This window comes from Sorex fumeus, unplaced genomic scaffold, assembly GCF_029834395.1.
Source record: "Sorex fumeus unplaced genomic scaffold, SorFum_2.1 ptg000086l, whole genome shotgun sequence".
Classification (NCBI taxonomy): Eukaryota; Metazoa; Chordata; class Mammalia; order Eulipotyphla; family Soricidae; genus Sorex; species Sorex fumeus.
Window position 1 is genome coordinate 7,169,645 of NW_026606143.1, and position 18,755 is coordinate 7,188,399.

At 39.3% G+C, this 18,755-nt stretch overlaps 1 protein-coding gene across 14 annotated transcripts in view; it reads left to right on the forward strand.

Moving 5' to 3' along the window:
* The window catches only part of CASK (calcium/calmodulin dependent serine protein kinase), a 998,363-nt gene that overhangs the window by 97,114 nt on the left and 882,494 nt on the right, over nt 1-18,755 (forward strand). For 7 of the 14 annotated variants that reach the window (XR_008794862.1, XM_056131339.1, XM_056131340.1 and 4 more), the window contains exon 2: nt 15,482-15,612. Coding sequence is in view for 13 of the 14 variants with exons in the window: in XM_056131339.1 (XP_055987314.1) it covers nt 15,482-15,612 (131 nt within the window). In the remaining variant the exon portion in view is untranslated. The remainder of the gene's footprint in view (nt 1-15,481; nt 15,613-18,755) is intronic. The other 7 variants (XM_056131343.1, XM_056131346.1, XM_056131352.1 and 4 more) reach the window with 1 other exon arrangement.

Genomic DNA, 18,755 nt, shown 5'->3' on the forward strand with positions numbered 1-18,755 from the left:
ATTGATAAAGAAACAAAGAGCACCTGGCCCAGACAAGGTCAGACCTGAACACCTGAAGAACCTACCATCAGTACTTATCAATACACTGGCTTGACTATTCACACACTACCTGTCTGAATGCAAGGTTCTGTCCCAGTGGAAAACCAGCAGGACTGTACTACTGTACAAGAAGGGAGACATCCAAGATATTGGCAATTATCACCCAATCTGCCTATTGTCTGTCATATACAAGCTGTTCACTCCAGTCATCCTGAATAGGATTGATTGGCAGAACACTAGATGAAGGACAACTATGCGAGCAAGCCGTGTTCCGCAAAGGATTCAGCACGATTGACCAAATCCACACGATAACCAAGCTCATTGAGGTTTCTCGGGAGTTCAAGATGCTGCTCTAACGTTCATTGATTTAAAGAAGGCCTTTGATTCTGTTGAGACGGAAGCAGTCATCGAAGCCCTAGTTAATAGGGTGTTCAAACTCAGTACATCAGGATCCTCCGTGAGCTGTATTATGGATTCAATACTAGGATCTCATCATTCTACAAAGAAGTGATCATCGATGTCAAGATAGGGGTTCAGCAGGGTGATACTATTTTACCGAAACTCTTCAGTGCCACCCTCGAGAACGTCATGCAATGACTGGAATGGGAAGGAATGGGAGTGAAGATAGATGGTCGGCAACTACACCACCTCCACTTTGCTGATGACATTGTTCTAATAACACCAAACATTAGCAAAATGGCAGAAATGCTGGCTGACTTCGACTGTGAGTGTGGAAAGGTCGGACTACAACTGAATCTCACATAGACAATGTTCATAAGAAACAGTCTTGTTCCTGACATTCCATTCGCTCTCAACAGAACGACCATCTCTGAATGCAACAGTTATGTGTTCCTAGGTTGAGAAGTCAACATGACAAATGACCTGGCACCTGAGTTGCGCAGAAGGAAGAGAGTGACTTAGAATGCCTTCAAGAGCATTGAAGAAGTAGCTAAGAGGACGAAAAACCTCCAGCTCCAGACACATCTCTTCGATTCCACTGTTCTTCCTGCATTAACATATGCCTCCGAGACCTGGGCCCTATGAAAACAGGATGAGAACGCTATTCGGGTCTCTCAAAGAGGAATCCAAAGAGCTATGCTTGGAGTATTACGCTTCACTCAAATGAGAGAAAGAATCCAGAGTTCTGACCTCTGTTAACACTCAAGAATCAGGGACACTGTCTCGTCTGTCAAGGCGTCAAAAATCAGATGGGCTTTACATGTAATGAGATTTAGAGACAACCACTGGACTAGAGCCATTAATGACTGGATTCTATGGGATGTCAAAAGATTGCATGGCTGCCCACCTGAGATGGTCAGACTTTGTCAAGACCCTGAACGATTGGTTTGAGGCTCTTCATGTTCCTAGAATGAGCAGATGCCATTGGGCTACACTAGCATGTGACAGGGACGAATGGAGACTTTACTGGCTCCCGCTCAAGCAAATCGATGATTAACGGGATATCAAGTGATCAAGTGATTGTATTCATCATTCCTCCTGACTTTCTTTTTTTTGTTTTACTTTTTTCTTTCTTTTTTAAAAAAATTTTATTAGTGAAACACCATGAGCTACAGTTGTAGACATACAAATTTTTGTGCTTGGGTTTCAGTTATACAATGATTGAATACCCATCCCTCCACCAGTGCCCATTCCCCACCTCCAGTGCTCCCAGCATCCCTCCCCCCCCCCCCACCCCCCCATCACACCTCACCCCTGTGGCCGGGAATTCCCTTTTGTTCTCTCTCTCCTTTTGGGTGCTGTTGTTTGCAAAAGAGGCATTGAGGACTTTCTTTACATCTTTATTCCCCCTATGTATGTATCCCCAAACAGCACATCATTTTTTAAAAACTTGGTGGTCGCAAGCCAGAGAGCAAGTACAGGATGGTACTTGCCTTGCCATATTTGATCCCCAGTACCATTTATGTTTCCCTGAGTTTACCTGGAATGATCTCTGCACAAGAGCCAGGAGTATGTCTTGTGCACAATTGGATGTGGTCCCGAAACAAACAAAACTGTCAAGTGAGCACCATCTTTACTCTATGGAAAGGGCGATAGGACCACACTTGTAAAAAGACTATAAGTAGACTGAAGGTCTGAATGACCCTCTTGTTCATCTTTATTTCTAAAGATAGGAACCTCTTCTAGAAAATTGACTGGCAAGGTCCCAAGTAACTTCCAGGACATGGAACTCATCATAGGCAGAATTTTAGGGCTGTAGTACAGGACTGGATGCTGAATACCCAGCAGGAATTCATTCTGGAGGCCCATACTGCTCTGCATTGTCCTGCTTTTTCAGCTCACCAAAGCCTTCATCTAGCTCTCAAGAATAGGCAAAGTGGAGCACTGCTGAGTAGTGAATGACAGTCCTCTCCTGTTCTAGGCAGGAGAGAAGAGCAATAATCTTATCAGCTCATGGCCAGAAAAAAATACAACAATAACTCTGGACTCAGCTCTTCTGACCTTTCTCCTATTAGGTTAAAAATAGGATCAGCAGCAGTGGGACTCTTTGATAGTTCTCACTCTGAACTGGTAAGCCTTTTTGCTTCATGCATTCAAGGTATTCCTTCCTTATACTAATGGAGGCATTTCTGTGTGTTCTGTGTTACATATCCTGTTTTCTGTTCTTTGACATCATTTGTATGGTCTCTTGTTTTGACAAACACAGCCTGTGATAATTTCTTCAGAAATAGGCACTTTTGAACTCTTTTATTTCTGAAAATATATTAATGAATGCTATTTTTAAGGCTAGGTATATAATTAAAAGTTCCAAATCAAATGGGCCCTCTGGCTACTCAACAAGCTGCATAAGCCATGATCCCAGAGACTCAGAAACAAATCACAGAACCCAGCGGCTTTTGGCAGAAATGTGTCTGGACTCCGCATTAGGTTACCGGCCCCGGGCCACCTTGGATTATTCCTAGGTGGAAAAAGGTGCCGATCCACCACCTATTCTCCTGGTGGTTCGGGGTCCGCCATCTTCCAGGGGCCAATGGACAGCCCGGTAGGGGCCTGCAGTGACGAGACATGCGGGGCTTCATGGGATGGAGGTAGAGCCAGCCCTTCCATCCCCCGCTCCAATGAGACCCTGAGTCGCTGCCCATGAACAGGCCCTCTGGCAACTCAACAAGCTGCTTAAGCCATGATCCCAGAGACTCAGAAACAAATCTCGGAACCCAGCGGCTTTTGGCAGAAATCCCCCCAGATTTAATTATTAACATTTCAGAATTCCAAAATCGCGTGACCCCCTACTGTGGCCACATGACATCATATGATATTCATAATCAGCAATAGAGAACAAATTGTCTAATGTTGCCTTTTTGGTCGGTCTGAGTGTTGGGGTAAAATCCCAAATAATAATGGTGGGTCTGGTGTCAAAATACTGAATGCAATCAAAGTAGAGAGTGATGTGGAAATCATCTGCCACACAGGTAGGGGGAGGTGTGGGATGCGGGGTATACTGGTGTTTTTGATGATGGAAGGTGTGCACTGGTGAAGGGATGGATGTTTCATCATTGTATGATTGAGACTTAAACCCGAAAGCTTTGTAACTGCTCTCACAGTGATTCAATAAATAAATTTATATTTAAAAAGTTCCATATCATTTTCCTTAACAATTTTGAAGGTAATGGTCTGTTGTCTTCTTAATTATAGTTCTGCCATTTAGAGATCTGGTGCCTTTCTGATTCCTCATCCATGCATGCATGGACTATATCATCTCCACTTCCACGCATTCTAAGGCCCCTACTTCTGGAAATCTGAAAATCTCCTGTGTCATTGTGTTTTTAGCTTCCCAGTGGCATGTGTGGACATGGCTCTGCTGTGTATGTTGAAGAATGTTTAATAGGTGCTTTTAATTTGGGAAATTTGTGATTTTAATTCTAGCATGTTTTCTTGGATTATTCCTTTGTATTTACGCCCCCCACCCTTTCCATTTTCTTGATTCATTTTACCCTATCATCTGGGGAATTTTCTCAACATTATCTGTCAGTTCTTCTACTGAATTTTAAATCTTTTATGCGTTTCCTTTTTTTTTTGCTTACATGAAACTTATTTTGTGTTGCAGTAACATTAGTTTAATGAATGTGTCCCTTGTGTTTATTTTTCAAAAGCTCTTGTTTTCTGGAAAATTTTGCTTTTATTTCATAATTGCATTTATATAATTTTCTTACATAATTGTAATAAGTTATTACATAATTGTAATAACTTTCTGAACATATTAATGATATTGAAGATTTCTTCTTTTGTGGAGGAGATGCGTGCGTAGAGTCTCCCATGAAGTACTCAGAGAGCCCATGGGTTATACCGGTTGTTCTCAGGGGACTCTGTAGGGTTGGGAATTGAACCTGGACCCTTCACATGACCAGCATACACTCTAACACTCTGGGGTATCTCTGTAGCCCTTGAAGTTTACTTCACTAGTTTTCTGTAAATTGATATTCTGTTTGTTTTCTTCTCTTTTTTTCCAAATTCGAGACTTTTCTCCAGATATCTTAGGAAATGTATTGTCTACTTACAGAGGAGTTTTCTCAATCAGGGGTATTTTGCACCCCCCCCTCCATCACCACCCCAGTGACTGGGAATAATTTTGGTCATGAAAACTCGGCTGGCATCTAGTAGGTAGAGACTAGGGGTGCTGTTGAGCATTGTACAGGGTGCAGGACAGATGTCCTTGTACAGTAAAGGATTGTATAGACCCAAGTGTCATTAGTGCATGGTTGGAAATCCCTGTAGTGGAGGGTTTTAAAACTGATTGAGGAATTCTGTTTTGGGGCCACACCCAGCAGTGCTTAGGACTTACTTATGGCTCTATGCTCAGGGATCAAATATACAGGATGCTGAGGATCAAACTCAGGTTGGCTGTGTGCAAAGCAAACACCCTACCCTTTGTACTGTCACTCAGGCCCCCTAATTGAGAGTTCTGAACTGGTTTGAACAATGAGTTTGTAAAAAAAAATACTAATGAGGATGATTTGGTGGAGTGATTGGAACAACTATGTCACAATCTTTTGATCTTTCCTTTTCTTCTCCAGATAGTTTCCCCTAAAATTCCTCTCTTGACTGAAAGCTAAATATGTGGCTTATATAAATGATGGACATGTAGAGTATCATGCTGAGTTAAATGAGTCAGAAAGAAAGGGACAGATATAGAATGACTGCATTCATTTGTGGTATATAAAACATATATATATATATATATTAGAAGAATAATATCCATGACCAGGGTAAACAGGAGTTAGGAGGACTGGTCAAGGGTTCGAGCTAACCGCAAGTGTCAGGGAGCTGAGGCTAGGTAGGAAAGAGAAGAAACCAGTATGACAATAATCGCTGGAAATAACTATGCTGGACAAGATCTGAGGGTTAAAAGTAGATAGGGAATATTCTTGATAACCTTTCAGTATCAATATTGCAAACCACAATGCCCAAAAGGAGAGAGAGAGAGAGAGAGAGAGAGAGAGAGAGAGAGAGAGAGAAATGCCTGCCAAAGAGGGAGGCAGGGGGTGGGGGTGGGGGTTATGGGAGGGAACCTGGGTACACTGGTGCTGGGAAATGTACACTGGTGGAGGGATAGGTGTTGGAACACTGTATGCAATCCAATCATGAACAGCTTTATAATGCTCTAAAAATGAATTTAAAAGCTTAAATATCTGGCTTATAGCAGTGTCCCTGTTAACAGGGAAAGAAATTGGAGCTAACTACACTATTTGACATAATCCTGTTTCACATGCAGTACCCACATCTTCAGCCTTGGGTACCCAGTTCTAAGACCCCATATTTTTCACTCCAGAAAATGAACTTACTTTTTGGATGAACGCAAAGTACTTACAGTGGCAGGAAGAAGTGGAGGGTGAGGTCTAAGACTGATTCTCTATAGATTTCTTTCAAACCTTCTTTGGCATCATATTTCCTTCATCTTTAGTCCCAGTTTGTGAGCTTCTTGGGGATTTGTGCTGTGAATAGGATTGGTTCTGAACTTCCCTGATTTTCTCTTTGTAATTTAGTACTGCCAAGTATGCTGTCAGTTATCACTACTTCATCTGGTTTCCTCTTTCTCAAATTTGATCATTTCTGCTCTCTCCTTTTTTGTTCTCCCAGGCCCTATAAATTTGGTTGAAATCCCATAGAATCATCTTAGTGTGATTTGATAGGAACATTAATTAGATGCATTGTACTGCATCAGTCCTATTATCCTCAAAACCAATATACATCCCATATTCTAGCATAATTTTGTTTAACCCTAGTCTCTTTATTTGGATACATTTACGTTAGATATCAGAATTGTTCATTTCCTTCCTAGGCTAAACCTTTCTTAACACAAGTAAAAACTAGTGGAAATTGTCCTCTGTCTGCCTAGATATACAGCTGTATTCTTTTCAAAATCTTAAGGATGTTATGGCAGTAATCATTTGTAACATATTGTAGTTTAATTGACCTTTTGCTAAAACATAGAATTCTGCAAGCTACCACCTGCCACAAGTAGAGTCTTCTGCCACAATCACAATCAATATTCAGTATTCTTAAAGAGTTGAATAATGAACATGCATTTCATCAAATCTGAAATGTCATCAATGATCTTACTCCATTTTGACGAATACCCTGTCCAGAAGTAGTGAAAATATAAGAAAGATAGTAGTTTCCAATGATGGCTAACAATATTTTCCTTATGTAAATATTCAATTATTGACTACACAGAAGAGTAACAAAATCTAGGGATAAAATTTCAAAATCAAAGAATTGTGTAGGCCAGACTAAAACCTTGGCCTCCTGAAATTTTGCTGTAACTTATACTATCATTTAAGTATAAATGGCAAGTATAATGTAGTATATAGTTTATACACATCTTAGTTCATGACTTCTCACCCCCCTCCCTTTTTTTTTGTTTTTGGGCCACGCCCTGTGGTGTTCAGGTCAAAATTCTGTACTTCTGGCTCTTCATGCAGGGATCACTCAAGGAGGGGTGCAAGGGACCAGAAGGAGTGCTGGGGGTATTGAGTTCTTGTTGGTCTTATATAAGGTGACCACACTTCCCGTTGTGCTATGTCTGGCCCCCATACAGTCCCTTTTAACGATCAAAGACTGTTTCAGATTTTTCTCATAACTTGCCTCCCTCTGACCTATTTACCATGTAAAAGCAGTTGAGTTCAGCTAAAATGGTAGAACCTGTATGTATACTCATTTACTTTTTTTATCAGTTTTCATTGAGTTTCTAGTGGATTAATTGAATTATAAAAATTAATTAGATTTCAATGTCTTTTTAGTATACAGTCTTTTTAGTGTACTAAATTTGGTTCACCTTTCCTAACCCCCAATGGCAATAAAGGACAGACCCTTGAAATGCTTTGCTTGTGATCTGTCTTCTGTTCATCACTAGTTCCTTAGTAAACACATGAGTACACTCATTTTCTTTGCCTCACATTGTGAACTTAACACAAAGATTAGGGACTTGATTCAACTTGTATTCAAAGATTTAAAATCATTTATGGGTATTTGTGGTCTCAGCATTCACTTTTCTTTCTCTTCTCTCTAGTTTTCTTAACTTTACTGTTCCTATAAAGAAGGGAGGGGAGAAACTGGCTTCTTCCTTACCTTTGTTCAAGCAGGGAAAAGTGTTTAAAAAGAAAGGCTAAGGGCTGGAGTGATAGTATAGCAGGTAGGGCTATAGCAGGTGTGTGTGTGTGTGTGTGTGTGTGTGTGTGTTCTGTCCCCAAGGGCTTATCTGTGGACAAAAAAACAGTTAAACTAATCATTTCATAAAATGGCTTGCTTTTGTTAGGATAAATAATCACAAATAAGATATCCTGACTGAGAATAAAAAAAGTCTGTGGGAGTCCTACTTTACTTTGTTATATAGTCTTCTCATGGAAGAAAATCTATGAACAGTTTTTGATTGTCAAATAAAGATCTTTATTGTATGGAATTCTTTTATTTTTCCTTTTTGGATCACACACAGCAATGCTCAGGGCTTACTCCTGGCTCTGCACTCAGGAATTACTCCTGGCCGTGCTCATGGGGAGCATATGGGGTGCTGGAAATCGAACCCTACCCGCTGTGCTATTGCTTGAGCCCCTGTATGGAATTCTGAAAGTTGTCTCACTGCTTTTTCTTCCAGTTTAGTTTTATTAGGTTGCTTGTAGAGAAAGTATTGGAGCTAAGGTGGAAATAATGTCCTCATGATGGCATATTGAAATCAACTAATTCCTTGTAATTTTAGACAATGTTTAGACAATATAAGTTATTACTTATATTCTTTTCTTGTCCCCTGATTAAAAGAGGTAAGAAAAAACATACTTTAAGGCAAGCAGTATTACACAAGTGTAATAGGTATAGTTGAATGTTTCTCAACCTTTTCCCAATCAATCTTGGCCTCCTTCCAACTCTGTTCCCTTCCTTACCCGATTTTACCTACTGATTGTTCCCCTCGTGTCATGCCTTACAGTATCCTGGGGGCCCACAGAACGTCATAGAACCATAAGTTGAGAAACATAGGTATAGATAGAACTTTTCTGTATCTGCTAATTAACTGTATGTATCCAGATGTACTATTTTTATTTGTAAAAGCCAATGAGTGTGTTTTGTTTTCCTGAGGAGAGAGAAAGTGTTTACATGTAACTAGTAATACGTATTTATATGTACACTTATGTATGTTTGAAATTTTAAGTTATACTAGCCTTCAAACAATCTACTATATTATATATTACATTCCGAATTATTGATTCAAACATAAGTCTTTGGATTTGTTTTAGCTTGGACTCTTACTTGATATTTGATAACTATTGCTCATAAGGAATTGTAATTTGCATGTATGTGTGTTTAATGTATGTCATAAGCATTTATCAGTGATCTCAGTTGATTTAGTTTTGTGGTCATATTGAGAGCCACCAAATTATTTAATTTTCTAATGTACATTTTAATTAAAGTAATGTTATACAAGACCATACATACGTATGGGTAAGGGTATAATTTTATACCCCATGACCACCACGAAAGTGGTAATATCCATCAATCACAGTCCACTGTACCCTTTTAACTCACTATGCCACCATTGGTCACCTCAATTCTACAATAGGCACCTAAGGGTTTCTTTTCATTGGACATTGTCTCTTTCTTTTTTTCTTTATATTCCACATATAAGCAAAATTATCTGATAGTCATCTTTCTCCTTCTGACTTATTTCTCTTAAGTGTGCCCCTCAAGTTCCATCCATTTTCTCACAAGAAGCAAGGTTTCATCTTTTCTTTTTTTTTCTTTTTGGGTCACACCCAGCAATGCACAGGGGTTACTCCTGGCTCTGCACTCAGGAATTACCCCTGGCGGTGCTCGGGTGACCATATGGGATGCTGGGAATTGAACCTGGGTCAGCCACATGCAAGGCAAATGCCCTACCCACTGTGCCATCACTCCAGCCCAAACATTTCATCTTTTCTTATAGTCGTGTATATATACATCATCTTATTTATACACTAGTTTGTCTTTGGGTATTTGGGTTGTTTCAGATCTTAGTCATTGTAAATAGCACTGTAGTGAACATAGGCATGCACATATCTTTTCAAATCAGTGCTTTGATGTTCTTTGGGTAGATACTTAAGAATAGACTTGTTGGAGCATATGGTAGATCCTTGTGAATTTTTTCCAGATGTTGTCACACTGTTTGCCATAGAAGCTGTACCAATTTATATTCCCACCAACAGTGATGAGAGTTCCTTTTTCTCCAAATCCCTACCAGCACTTGTTTCTGGCCCCCTTTGATCATTGTCAAAGAGGTGAAATGACATCTCATTGCCATATTGATTTGTTACACTGTAGCCAGTGATTATTTTTCATATGCTTGTTTGGTCTCTGTGTCTTTTTCTGAGAAGTGTGTGTTCAGCTCTTCTACCCGATTTTTAATGTTTAGTTTTTGGATTCTGTGCCTACTGTACAGATCTTGAATAGTAATCCTTTGTTAGATATATAGTATGTGAATATTTTCTCATATTTTTTGAATATTTTTCAGTGGCTTGTGTTTTCATTTTAATAATATTCTCCTTTGACGTGCAAAGCCATTATAGTTAGATGTAATTCTATTTTTTAAATTTTGCTTTTATTCCCCTACTAATGTAGTAAAATCACTGAAGATACCTCTGAAGCCAATATGGAGTATTTTGTTTATATTTTCTTTGATGTATTTTTGAATTTGGGCCTAATATTGAAGTCTTTATTCTATTTTGAGTTAACTTTTGCTCAGGGTGTGAGGCAGTGATCACATTTTATACTTTAACATGGCAAGCTACCCTTGAGGTATTCAATATGTCAAACAAAGTAACAACAAGTCTCAAAAAAATGGATACGTTACTGGGCCCACTCGAGCAAATAGATGAACATCAGGAGGACAGTGACAGTGACAGTGACATGTGTTATCTAGATTTTCCAGCCTTATTTGTGGAAAAGAATTTCTCTGTTTTATGCTTTCAGCGTCCGTGTCATAAATTAACTGTCAGACTTCTTGGAGAGCCACCAATTTAGACTGAGGGCCAAGTAATGAAATGACTGGCCCAGTAACTCTGCTGCTAGAAATAACTTCCTTTTCTTTGTTAGTTGAAAATGATTCTAATTTAGAGGATGCTTGAAGTATTTCTCTGGTTTCAAGTGAGACCAGAGAAGTTATTGAATATCAGATTACAAAAAATTTTGTTTGTGAAGTATTCAAGTCTTTTACCCAGATTTTATTGGATTACAGAGATCTGTATTTTAAGAATTTTTAAGAATGCTTCTATTTCTTTTATTTTTATCTAAATGTATTACTGCATATACCTTCTTTTCCTGATGATTTAACACAGAAAATATTGAATTTTTATTTGGGAAAAATGTGCAAGTAGGCAGTTGAGCCATAGCTCAGAAGGCTGAGCACATGCTCTGTATGTGGGAAGCCCTGGTATTGATCCCCAGAACCACTTCATGTTAGCTTGAGTGGTGCATCACTTAAGCACAGAGCTTGGAGTAGCCCCTGAGCACTAGTGGGTATGACTCCAAAAAAATCTTGATAGAATATATGGTAAAATATTTTTTTCAGTAGTGTTGAGACCCGGGGCTGAGATCTCCAAGCCTGCACGGTTTGGGACTGGACCTGTCAGTAGCTAGACAGTTACACCCTCCAACTGCCGTATAACCCCAACAACGGCCAGGATCCAGAGATTATCACAACAAGCTCCCGGAAGAGCACAAGGCAGAGTCTCCTACCCTGTGTCTGACTATCCTTGCCAGGACCCAACAGCTGAAGACCTCCAGGCCCCAACCAAGGCCTTACTGGGGCCACTCTCCACACACTTGGATAAGCCTCAGACATAACAGAACTGGCAGAGGAACCCAGGTGTGTGGGACCCGGGGCTGAGATCTCCAAGCCTGCATGGTTTGGGACTGGACCTGTCAGTAGCTAGACAGTTACACCCTCCAACTGCCGTGTAACCCCAATAACGGCCAGGATCCAGAGATTCTCACAATAAGCTCCTGGGAGCGCGCGGCCGCAAATGCGGCCGTGCGACTATTTATTTACTTTTCTCTATGTTTTCAGGGTACCTTAAATATCCAACCCGCACGACAGAGCCTGGCAAGCTATCCATGGTCTATGCCAAATAGACCAAATTGATATGCCAAATCCAGTAATAAATGGATCTCATTTCCCTAACCCTGAATATGCAGAGTCGAGAAGGATATGGAAGGAGAGGCTGATAAAACACCAAGGCAGACATAGGCTGCCAAAACGCAGAAAAACAAAAATGATTGTCTGTACTTTTAATGCTCGTACGCCGGCATCTGCTGCATCCATTGAAGACCTTATGGTACAAGCGCGAAAGATCAAGTACGACATCATTGGTCTGACCGAAACGAGAAGACATCAATCCCATCATGCTGTTTTCGACACTGGAGAAGAACTGTTCCTTGGAACATGTGATAAAAGAGGCGTCGGTGGTGTCGGTATCCTTGTCAACACAAACTTAGTCACGAGCATTGATTCATTTGAATGCCTAACAACCCGAATCGGACGATTACACTTGAATAAATGTGGCTCACTACTGGCAGTTTCTATCTTTGTTGTCTATGCACCAACATCCAGTTATGGTGAAAGAGAAACTGAGAAATTCTACATGGAGCTGGAGAAGTTCTATAAAGAAGATCACACCTTCTATAAGATCATTGTCGGTGATTTTAATTTCAAGATAGGACCAAGAAGATCAGTCGATGAACTCCACATCGGAACCCATGGCCTAAAATGGAACAAACAGGGTGACAGACTGTCTGAGTTCGTCATGTCAACCAAAACCTTCCATGGTAACTCGCAATTCCAAAAGGCTGAATCTAAACGTTGGACATGGGAGTCTCCCAATGGACGGTCCCACAATGAAATAGACCACATCATATTCAATCGGCGGTTTTGCCTAACTGATGTTGCTGTTGTCCCAAAATTCCAAACGGGATCAGACCACCGTCTTCTTCATGCAAAATTCTACCTCACAGAACAAGGAGAAAAGAATGCAAGGTTTAAGAAGAGGACTCCCAGAACAACCACCAACTGGGAGCTCTTTGGCTCTATTGCAGCAACATGGGAAGATGCCGTCATTGACAACATTGACGAGGAATACGATCGAATGATTCAGCACCTCCATGATTGTGCAAGGAATGCCAAGAGAGAGATAACCACAAAAAACCGTCTTTCTTCGAACACTCTTGAACTTATTCGCCAACGTGGCTTGGCACATGCCTCAGGCAACCACAAGAGAACATCCGAACTGGCAAAACAGTGCAGAGAAGCCATCAAGGATGACCTCAAAAACAGGAGAGCATCAGTACTGGTAGATGCAGCAGAAGCTGGGAAAAACATTCCTAATGCCCGCCTGTCCTTCACTAACTACAAAACCAAGATGACTGCCCTCCGACATCATGATGGATCTATCACATCTTCCAGAAGGGCAATGGAGAAGATTATTCATGACTTCTACTCAGATCTCTTTAATAGCCACATCCACTTGCCCACATACCACATACCACATGATGGATATGTCGTTCCCAATGTTCTCCCTTCCGAAATCCAACATGCCATCTCTTCGGTAAAGAAACAAAAAGCACCTGGCCCAGACAAGATCAGACCTGAACAACTGAAGAACTTACCATCAGTACTCATCAATACATTGGCTCGACTCTTCACACACTACCTGTCTGAATGCAAGGTTCCATCCCAATGGAAAACCAGCAGGACTGTACTACTGTACAAGAAAGGAGACATCCACGACATTGGCAACTATCGCCCAATCTGCCTATTGTCTGTCATCTACAAACTATTCACTCCAGTCATCCTGAATAGGATTAGCAGAACACTAGATGAAGGACAACCATGTGAACAAGCTGGATTCCGAAAAGGATTCAGTACCATCGACCATATCCACACAATAACCAAACTCATTGAGGTATCTCGAGAGTTCAAGATGCCGCTCTGTCTAACGTTCATTGATTTAAAGAAGGCCTTTGATTCTGTTGAGATGGAAGCGGTCATGGAAGCCCTAGCCAATCAGGGCGTACAAACTCAATACATCAGGATCCTTCGTGAACTCTATTGCGGATTCACTACCAAGATCTCACCATTCTACAAAGAAGTAATCATCCATATCAAGAGAGGGGTTCGGCAGGGTGATACCATTTCACCAAAACTCTTCAGTGCCACCCTCGAGAACATCATGCGACGACTGGAATGGGAAAACATGGGAGTGAAGATAGATGGTCGGCAACTACACCACCTCCGCTTTGCTGATGACATCGTTCTAATAACACCAAACATCAGCCAAGCGGCACAAATGCTGAACGACTTTGACCGTGAATGTGGAAAGGTCGGACTACAGCTGAATCTTACGAAGACAATGTTTATGAGAAACAGCCTTGTTCCTGACGCTCCATTCACTCTCAACGGAACCACCATCTCCGAATGCAACAGTTATATATACCTAGGTCGAGAAATCAACATGATGAATGACCTGGCACCTGAGTTGCGCAGGAGGAAGAGAGCGGCTTGGAATGCCTTCAAGAGCATTGAAGAAATAACTAAAAGGACAAAGAACCTCCAGCTACGAGCACATCTCTTTGATTCCACTATTCTTCCTGCATTAACATATGCCTCAGAGACCTGGACCCTACGAAAACAGGATGAGAACGCTATTCGAGTCTCTCAAAGAGGAATAGAAAGAACTATGCTTGGAATATCACGATTCACTCAAATGAGAGATAGAATCCGGAGTTCTGATCTTCGTCAACGCTCAAGAATCAGGGACGCTGTCTCATTTGCCAAGACATCAAAAATCAGATGGGCTGGACACGTAATGAGGTTTACAGACAACCGCTGGACTAGAGCCATTACTGATTGGATTCCACGGGACATCAAAAGATCACGTGAACGCCCACCTATAAGATGGTCAGACTTCTTCGTCAAGACCCTAAATGATCGGTTTGAGGCTCTGCATGTTCCTAGAACGAACAGATACCATTGGGCTACGCTAGCACGCAACCGGGATAAATAGAGACGTTACTGGCACCCGCTCGAATAAATCGATGAATAACGGGGATTAAGTGATTAAGTGTTGATAGCAAATAGTTGTAGCTAGATAATTAATGAGACATGGAAAGAAGTAGACAAGATTGAGAGATATTTGAAATAAACTCAGTAAGACTTACATGATATGTGATATAATTTAAGTTTCAAGTTCAAAAGATAAAATATTGCCACTGTAGTGTTTTTTATTTCAATTTTAAGATATGTATAAACAATTATGCTTATTTTCCTTGGGCATAAGAATGCTATTGAGAATTTTTTTATAAAATGATTTCAAGGGCCAGAGAAATAGTACAGTGAGTAAGGCACTTGCCTTGCATGCAGCTAACCCAAGTTCATTCCCTGGCACCACATGTGATCTCCTGAGACATGCCAGGAGTGATTGCTGAGTGCAGAATCAGGAGTAAGCCCAGAGCATAGCTAGGTATAATGCAAAAACAAAATAATGATAAAATAATTTCAGATTACACATTTGTTTTCTGTTTCTCTGTCTCAATATCTAAACTGTGAGTTACCGCTAAATTACTATAGAAAATTATATGACTTTAATATTATTTTTTAAATTATAGCATTAGCACACATGAAATATCAGCAACATGTTGAACTGAAGTAGGAACTTAAAATCAATGAGGGGCTGGAGCAATAGCACAGAGGGTAAGGTGTTTGCCTTGCACATGGCCGACCCAGGTTTGATTCCCAGCATCCCATATGGTTCCCTGAGCACCGCCAGAAGTAATTCCTGACTTGCAGAGCCAGGACTAACCTCTGAACCCCTGAGCATCGCCAGGTGTGACCCAAAAAGAAAAAAAAAAAGAAAAGAAAAGGAAAATCAGTGAATTAAGTTTGAAAGTTTGAATTTATTCTTTCTTTTAGGGGACCCTTCAGTGTTGTGCGACGATGTATCAACAGAGAAACTGGCCAGCAATTTGCTGTAAAAATTGTTGATGTAGCCAAGTTCACATCAAGTCCAGGGTTAAGTACAGAAGGTAAGAGATGGATTTCAAGTAAGTTATTTGATGTCTGACTTTATTTCATCTCCAAATTCCATTTACCAACCTAACCTTCATCTGGGGGTGGGGAAGTAGAATATATGATGTAGTGGGACATGGGCGGAGACAGTTTAATCTGTATTCTAATCTGTCACAATTCTAGATGATACTATTTGAAAGATAGGTCATCTAAGACTTTTAGAGGCCTGTTTATTGACTAGGAAGAAAATGAAATCTGGACATAGAACCTAAAAGGACATTAGAACCTAAAAGGTTCTAATTTTGAATTCAATCGTATGTGATATGGGATAGAAAGGGAGATAAGAGAATAATGACAAAGATGTGATAACAGTTTCTTAAGTAGTTAAGAATAATTTTCAGTTCCGTAACTTACTAGCTTCAGGATTATAAACTAACAAAACTGAAAGACTACATTTGATATAATTCAGTTGTTATATATGTGGAAATTTGAAAGGTTAGAGCAATTAGGACTTGGAGAACTTAAAATTTGTTTCAAGACATGGATAATCATTTGTGTTCAAATATAAAGAGTATATAAATATTTAAAATTTATTTTCGTTTTTATTCATAGTTTCATCAATCCACAATTTGTATGTACTCATATTTCAAATCACACAAATAATTTATTTTTCTACTTTGCCTTCCTTCAAACTTTTGATTATTTTATAGTCTAACAAAAGATTATTTTTATTAGTCCTTTTTTTATTATTAAGAACAATGTAGTTGATAGTTTAAATTAGAAATGCTAAGGCATAATAGTTTCTTTATGTTTGATCCACTTACTTTCCTTTGGGAAGTACAGGTCCATGTACTATGAGCTCCAAGTTCATTTAAGTTAACAGATGTTTTCCAGGATCATTGTTTTAAATTGTTCTGTAACCTTAAGAATTGTTATTATCTGTGCAGTGATTGTAGAAGATGATTAAAAGTTGCTACTCACAAATACTCCATGTTCTTGAAGACTGGAGTGGTAATATAGCAGGTAGGGTACTTGCCTTGTACACAGCTAGCCTAGGCTTGATCCCCAGCATCTCATATGGTACCCAAAGCACTGCCAGGAGTAATTCCTGAGTACAGAGCCACGAGTAATTCCTGATCACTGCTGGGTGTGGCCCAAAAACAAACAAACAAAAAGAATCCCTTTTCTTTAATCTTAAAAAATATACATAATATTTAGAGGTTTTATATCTTACTGTTTTAACCTCTGTAATTGTCCTTGATGACTTTTGAATACAAAGTGTTTTTATAAATTTGGAAAAATTTTAAATTTGCTTCTAAGTGCATTTTATAATTAAATAATCTCCCAAATACTTTCAGCTGCATTTAAATTTAATATGCTGTACTTGATTTTCTGTCAAGCAATAAAGAAACCTTCCTAAGTACAGACATTTTTATAAATCTACCTTACTAAATATATAGATTATTGAATATTTATTTCCCTAAATGTTCTGATATTGTTGATGAAGCTAATAAAATTCCAGTTTAAAATGAAAATTTAAATTAATTACTCTTGTATCTATATTATCTTGATCTAATTCTAAATCTCTCCAGGCTAAAGACATTTTTCAGGGAGACAATTACTTTCTCATTTGGCTGAGTTTGTTCATTATAATTTGTTCAAGGGATCCCTGAAGCTGTAAACCTAGACTGCCAGGCTGAACCAAGTCAAGGAGTCCATACAAAACTTACTATCTTTTAATTTCTTTTTATTTTTTATCTATGTAATTTATTTCATTTTAACTATGTCAGTGTTTTTTCCTGTTTGCTTAGTGCATTTGTATTCAACTACATTATTGAGTAAAATAGATTTTGTAAAGGGTCACCTGATAACATATGATGTTTATTTTGTTCGGTCAATATGATACAAACAAAAAGAAAAGAGCACCCACTCCTTAGAGAACTTAGAGTTGAAGAGTACCCATCCATCATTCGTAACACTATAAAAAGATAAAAATTCTAATTAAAAATTGCAAATTAACTTTTGAAGTTAAGAGTGCATATTAATTGGAGATCAACTGTCATGTTTTAATATTTTTCAAATCTCATTCTTTTGAAGGTGGGATACTATAATAATTTGAATATCTACTCTATATTTGTCATTAAAATAATAAATTTCATTCAAAAAGGCTTTTTCCAGTCTGCAGAGTATTCAAGAACCCCTTAAATTATAAGCAGAATTATGTATACACATGTTCATTTTCCAAGAAAGAGTCTGTGGTTTTTATCAGATTTCACGAAAGACACATTATTATTTTCTGTGGTTCAGAGTTATCATGTTTGAAAAGTGAAAGTGATTTTAAGGTTTTAATTAATTTACATTTTGTTTCTTATTCTTCAAAGCCACTAATTAAATTTGACATTTTTGTTTTAGAAATAGGTATTTTTACAACACATTTCACAAATTCTCTTTTAGGAAATATTTTTAATCATCCTTTTAGCCATTTTATGATAACAAGCATTATAAAATAAATTGTTGTGAGACTGCTGCAGGGGCAAGCTCGAGGGGTAGATGGGAAAATGGAGACAATGGTGGAGGGAAGGTGACAGTAATAGTGGGATTGGTGTTGGAATATTGAATGCCTCTAACAAATCATCATAAACAACTTTGTAAATCACAGTGTTTAAATAAAGTGGAAAAAATATAAAAATAGGTATTTTATTCATTCATGGAAATAGTTATAAAAATTCACTGTCACTGGTCACTATCCTCCCATTGTTCATGGATTTGCTCAAGCGGGCCCAGTAACTTCTCCATTGTGACACTTGTTACTGTGTTTGGCATATCGAGCACGTTGGGGGTAGCTTGCCAGGCTTTGCCCTGCGGGTGAGACACTCTCTGTAACTTGCCGGGCTCTCCGAGAGGGGCGGAGAAATCGAACTTGGGTCCACCATGTTGGCCGCTTGCAAGGCAAACACCCTACCCGCTCTGCTATCACTCCGCCCAGTTATAAAAATTAAGGAATTTTTATTTTTAATATTTAATATATAATCAATATTTATTAAGGATGTATGGGCTGGAGCGATAGTACAATGGGTAGGGCGTTTGCCTTGCATGCGGCCAACCTGGACAACCCAACTTAGATTTCTCCGCCCCTGTCTGAGAGCCCGGCAAGCTACAGAGTATTCCGCCCCCAGGG